At 40.3% G+C, this 5,624-nt stretch overlaps 1 protein-coding gene across 13 annotated transcripts in view; it reads right to left on the reverse strand.

Annotated features, from left to right (window-relative positions):
* Nucleotides 1-1,709: 1,709 nt before the first annotated feature.
* Ank2 (ankyrin 2) overlaps nt 1,710-5,624 on the reverse strand; it is a 569,474-nt gene continuing 565,559 nt past the window's right edge. For all 13 annotated transcript variants that reach the window (XM_021195385.2, XM_029537925.1, XM_029537924.1 and 10 more), the window contains one exon: nt 1,710-4,081. In XM_021195385.2, coding sequence (XP_021051044.1) covers nt 4,067-4,081 — 15 coding nt within the window. In that variant the 3' untranslated portion in view covers nt 1,710-4,066. The remainder of the gene's footprint in view (nt 4,082-5,624) is intronic.

The following is a 5,624-nucleotide window of genomic DNA, read 5'->3' on the forward strand; positions in this document are numbered from 1 at the left end:
TAGACTCTAAGTTACACCTTAATATACTATTTGCTCCATTGTGTGGCACTAACAGAAAAATGGCAGGAACCTTTTAATATCCAAGAACATCTGAGTCTAAACAAGAATTTAATTTGTGTAACAAACAAATAAACAAACAAACATAAAACAAACCTGGGAAATGGGTCTGTTTTTCTCTTAACTATTTAAAAAATGTTCTTAAGTAATGTTTTTACCCTGAGATGAAGTTGTATTACCTACTTATTCATGTGGTACATCGCAAGACTGTCCTTGAATTCTGGTGTGAGTAGATAAGGCTCAGAAACAGCAGCTCACCCAAAGGAAAGAAAGTATTGTTTTTAAGCAGAGATGACGGTCAGTTTACACAAAGTGGTAATATGCTTTTTTAATGAAAGCAGGCAGATTATCTTTTTCTGCCACTCAAGAAAAATTAGTATTGATTTAGGTTTTCATTAAAAATTTGTTTAGTTTCTTTCCATCTGACTTATTCTTATGCCTGGCATCAGTCCATAACTGGGCTCTCCATGCTGACATCAACTGAATGGCTCCCACGAGCACTCTCATTTCCAATTGATGCTTAGCGTCTATGTATGTGTGTGAGTTTACACCTCTATATGACTAATGCAGACCATTTACAAGCTATCATCTTCCCTTACATTAGAGGCTCCTTCAGCTCCACTTCTAAATATATTTTTGTAAAAGGCCGTATGAGTCACAGAAGCTCACTTTCAAAACTGGGTTTGCACAGAAGCTAAGTATGAGAAGATACCGTATTTTCTCTCACTATTTAAAAGTTCTATATCCAGTGCCAGGCAAACCCAGAGTTGCAGTAAGTAGAAAGCAGAGCCCAGTGAGTGAATGGCAGGGACGCATTTACTGCTACTCGTGGTGGGCGGGCACAAACTTTAATACTCGGTTTTCCTTGAGCATCATTGTTATTGTGATCCCAGACCCAGAAGGTCTTGTTAATGAACCGGAGACAACACAGATCTAGCTGGCCTGTTGATGTTGCACTCAGTTTTAAGCATTTCTTTTGCTTTTACTGTAGACATACAAGACAGACAGGACACACACACACACACACACACACACACACACACACAGACACACACAGAGGGGGGGAGGGAGAGGGAGAGAGAGAGAGAGAGAGAAGAGAGAGAGAGAGAGATTGATAAAGTGATTTTGTTGTTTTGCTTTCTAAAACCCAAACACTCCAAGGGATTACAATTTGACATATTCCTGCCTTGTCTTTGTATGAATATATTCATTTAATTTCCTTTAATTTCTCCGGCTTCAAAACAAAAAAGAAAATGCCAGGGTTTACTGCTGTCCTCACGGTCCGTCTCATACTGCTGTGATTATTCATAAACGGACCAAATTCCTGTGGCCTCGCCCTCCACGTTACTCATCAGATTACCCAGTCTCCTCCCCCCGACATCCTTAAAAGCTCCTACTTTTCACTTACTAGACAGCCTCAAAATTAAAAATTAAATAAATAAAATGTCTCGTTTTGCCCAGTTGAGTAACAGAAAGAATAAAAGTTCCTTGGAGCTGTGGTGAGCTAGTCCACATGCTACCATCTGGCCCCACAGAATATTATTAAATAAAACCACGAAGGAAAAACAAAGGTAATTCACCTATTTCTGTTGGCTTTGTGTTGACCTTCTCCTAAAATAGATTGGTCATAAAGAAGGACGAACCACCACTGCAACAGTTAACACTTATACATTTTATTTAGTTAAATCAGCCATTGTACAACATTGCAGCTATGTATTGTTAGTGTTGTATTGTTTTCCAATAACTAATACATGCCCTCATAGATATATTCATTTAGTGTTATCACCATGGGAACAAGATGCTGATTCATCAACTGAAAATTCACTTCTCACAGTATTCAAGTTTTTGATAACACAGCAAAAAAAAAAAAAAAAAAATCAAAATTGAAGAAAAAAAAAAGTGAAGAACCATTAAGTTGCCACACAGACATCATCTGCACTGCAAATAACACAACAGAAAGGATTTTCATGAGCTCCAGGGCGAAGGTCTGACAAGATGGCCACCTCGTATCTCAAAAAAGGGCTGCCACCCGCCTCTCTCTCAGTTTGGATGCCAAAGAACACTTTGTTTCTATACAGTCCCCAGAAAGTGCTAGTGCCGGGGACTCAGGAGATTTGGCTGACTGGAAACCTCTCTCCCAGGAAAATTCTTCTCTTGGCAATGTTACTTAAAAAGATGAAGTGCTATTATTTGTCATGTTTGTGTCTGACATTCCGAGCAATGAGTCAATTCTGCACACAGGAAAAGGCTAGATAGGACTGGAAAATTTTCAGTCTCTGGAGGGTACACTTTCTTTCTTTCTTTCTTTCTTTCTTTCTTTCTTTCTTTCTTTCTTTCTTTCTTTCTTTCTTTTCCTTCTTTCATTCTTTCTCTTTTTAATTTCATCTTCATTTAATATACTTCCTTTAACAAATAACTGATTCAAAACGTATACTGTTTATATGAATATATTTGTGAATATATTTATATATATATGTTAAAATGCTACACAGCTTCAATCACTAGGGGGATTCGACATGGGGCATGGGGAGCACTCAGACTGCCATTGTCCCTTCTCTAAAACAAACAGAAAGTCACATAAATGCACTTCAGTTTCCAAGAGTGTCTGGGTTTCAAATAAATAAACAAACAAACAAAATTAATGAGAACCAAATTTTCCAAGGATTTCCCAAAATCTCGTCTGCAAGTTGAGCAGACTTGGCTAGAAAGTAGAAACTCGGAGTGAAAACAAGTAGTGTGATAAGGTGTGTGTGTGTGTGTGTGTGTGTGTGTGTGTGTGTGTGTGTGTGTGTGTGTAAAATGCTACATGCAGGTATTAGAGGAAAGATAAACTTGGAGGTGGGGAAAAAAAAAAGAAAAAGAAAAGAAACCACTCCAACATGGTGACAGCATTTAACCTTTTGTGTGGTGCATAAATCTTGTTTCCAATGAATTATCTACAGTGCAGTGGCCAGAAGAAAACGCCACCAGTAAGACAGCGTGGTTTGCTAAAGCAGCAGTGAACACTGGAAAACTACAGTAGTTATAGCTTTTAAAATACCCTGCCAACATGTCCAAAGTCAAAAACACCTGAAGGTGCTAGAACACCACCCCTGAAGTTTCTAGCACCAGAACACCTCACTGTTTCCATCTGCTTGCCTGTGAGTCCTTCTCCCCCTCCCTCAGGGTCGCAGTCCGAGAGCCAACGGCTATGGCTGACCAGTCCTAGAAACCACTCCTTGGGATTCTTCTTCAAGATTCTGATCCTGACGACTTTAAGAGCAATGGCTACTCTGGAAGTTCTAAGGACGTGTCTAAGTCTGAAGTGTTCCTTCCATAGAACTGTATTACCATTCGATTGTGTTAGCAATATCATAATTAACCATTGTTCAGCAATATCTAGAGGCTTTTATTCCATGATGCCCAGTGTAATTATGACAGGCAGTGGTTTGAATTTTACTGTTGTTCGTCTGAGAATTTCGGCTATATACATTATACATAGATACCCTTGGAAGGATTCCCCTGTCACTTGAAGAAGTCTGCAGGTGAAGTTCTTCTGATTCATGGAGCTTCATGGAGCTTGAGCAGAAGCAAACGATAGAGATGCCAGTTCCCAGGTTAGCACGGATGCTCAAAAGAGTGGATACAGCATCCGGAAGGAAGGATGCTATCTTTGGTCACAAATTAGCTTATAGTTAGAGAGGGGCGGGGAGAAAGAAGTAAAAGTGGATGCTGTGTGTTTGCTGAGAGTGGAAATGTCACGGGGTCCCAGTAATTAGGCCACTTTAGTCACTCCTGCGCAGAAATGGGAAGTTGCATATTGAGTGGGTTTGTGGTTTCCGGTGAGAACTGGGCAGCTCCTCATTTGGCCTCTGGCTTTGTGTTCTCCTTGCAGAAGTGCCGAAGGAGTTGCTGGAGATCTCGCTGGAGGTCATCTTGGTCCAGTGCTCCGGGAACATCCTCCAGGTGCTCCAAGGTGATGTGTTTCCCCTGCTGGTCCTTCACCACAGCCCTCCTCTGTGTCCTGGCTTTACTCATTGTTGTCCTACAGGAAGCAGACGAGATTATTAGGCTCTGTCTTCCCTGAACACCCAAGAACTTCCTGTTTCACCTTTGCATGTGTTTCTATTAGTATGTTTCTCGAGTTTCTCATAAATGAGCCTCTCTTATCAGAAAGGACCCGCAAAACCTTAAACATTGTATTTCGGAACAAATACTGATTATTTTTTCATCTTTTAGAAATACTTCATGAGAAAGACTCTGTGCATCCATTTTATTTTCTCAGAGAGAAGCCAGGTCATATGACTCATGATCTGGTTGAGCTGCACGGGTCTGAAAGATCCTTGTCTACTCTGAAATAACCGTCCCACAGGCACCAATGGCACGCTCAGAAAAAAATCACTTAAAATCGACTCACTTCCCAGACCTCAACTTTGCCCAAATTTTGTCTTACTAGCACTTTCCCATGAGATTCAGATCTTTAAAAACTGGGAGATTCTATCAATATACAAGACAGGGACTACCAATAGGAAGGTCTCTGAAGCTTGCGTGGGAGTTGGCAAGGAAGGGAAAGGAAACGGATATGACTTGTGAGAGCTGACACTTCCTGTGTATCCCCGGGACCTCCATGTGCTTAACTCCTGCACATCCTTGCATGCCAGTCAGCCGGCTGCTCTCTTCCCTGTCGCCTCACGAGGAGCTTCTTGAGAAAAGATGCTGTAACTTACTGTTTTATTTCATACAGTTATTTTCTTAGATTCCCCCACTTGAAAATTATACTACAATTTGTTCTCTCTGTGTTCTTCTTGCTTTCTACTTGTGAGAATAATGCTTCAACTGCAAATATGTGTTGAGTATATTTTACATACGTACTATCATAATTATAACAAATAAGAAAAACTGACTTTAGAGGATTTTAATGATATCCCACATTATTATTATTTAAAGCGTTAGATAAGGGACTGGTATTCCTGACCCTGTGTCCTTATCAGGGACGTCATGGACCTTCAAATCCTGCAACAGAGAAGGACAAGCATTTTCCTCATGAATTCCCAGTGTTTAGAAGCTGAAGTTCTGACTATGGTCAAACCTGGAAACACTCACTGGGATGAGTATTCTAAAAATTTCCTTCTTCCATAATGCTTACAGCTTCCCTCTGAACATCCTTGCTTCCTTCTCCCTTTCCCCAACCTCTCACAATAGTAGATAGTAAGTAAATTGTATTTTTCATTTGATGGCATATCTACATTTGTTCCTCTTGATGGAATATTCAAACTTGATTGCTGTGGATGCAATCAGTTTGTGTTATTTCTGGTGGTCCCCATCAGTGCTGCTTCTTTTACTCCACAAAAGGCAAATATCAGCCTCTTTCTGTAGAAGGTAGGAGACATTTCATAGCTCTGTTGTCACAGGGCAGGCCTATAGCCTAGGACTCTTTCTCTCTTCCTTCCTTCCTTCCTTCCTTCCTTCCTTCCTTCCTTCCTTCCTTCCTTCCTTCCTTCCTTTCCTTCCTTCCTTTTTTTCTTTTTTCTTTCTCTTTCTTTCTTTCTTTCTTTCTTTCTTTCTTTCTTTCTTTCTTTCTTTCTTTC

The sequence above is a fragment of the Mus pahari genome, chromosome 4 (assembly GCF_900095145.1).
Source record: "Mus pahari chromosome 4, PAHARI_EIJ_v1.1, whole genome shotgun sequence".
In the NCBI taxonomy this organism is placed as follows: Eukaryota; Metazoa; Chordata; class Mammalia; order Rodentia; family Muridae; genus Mus; species Mus pahari.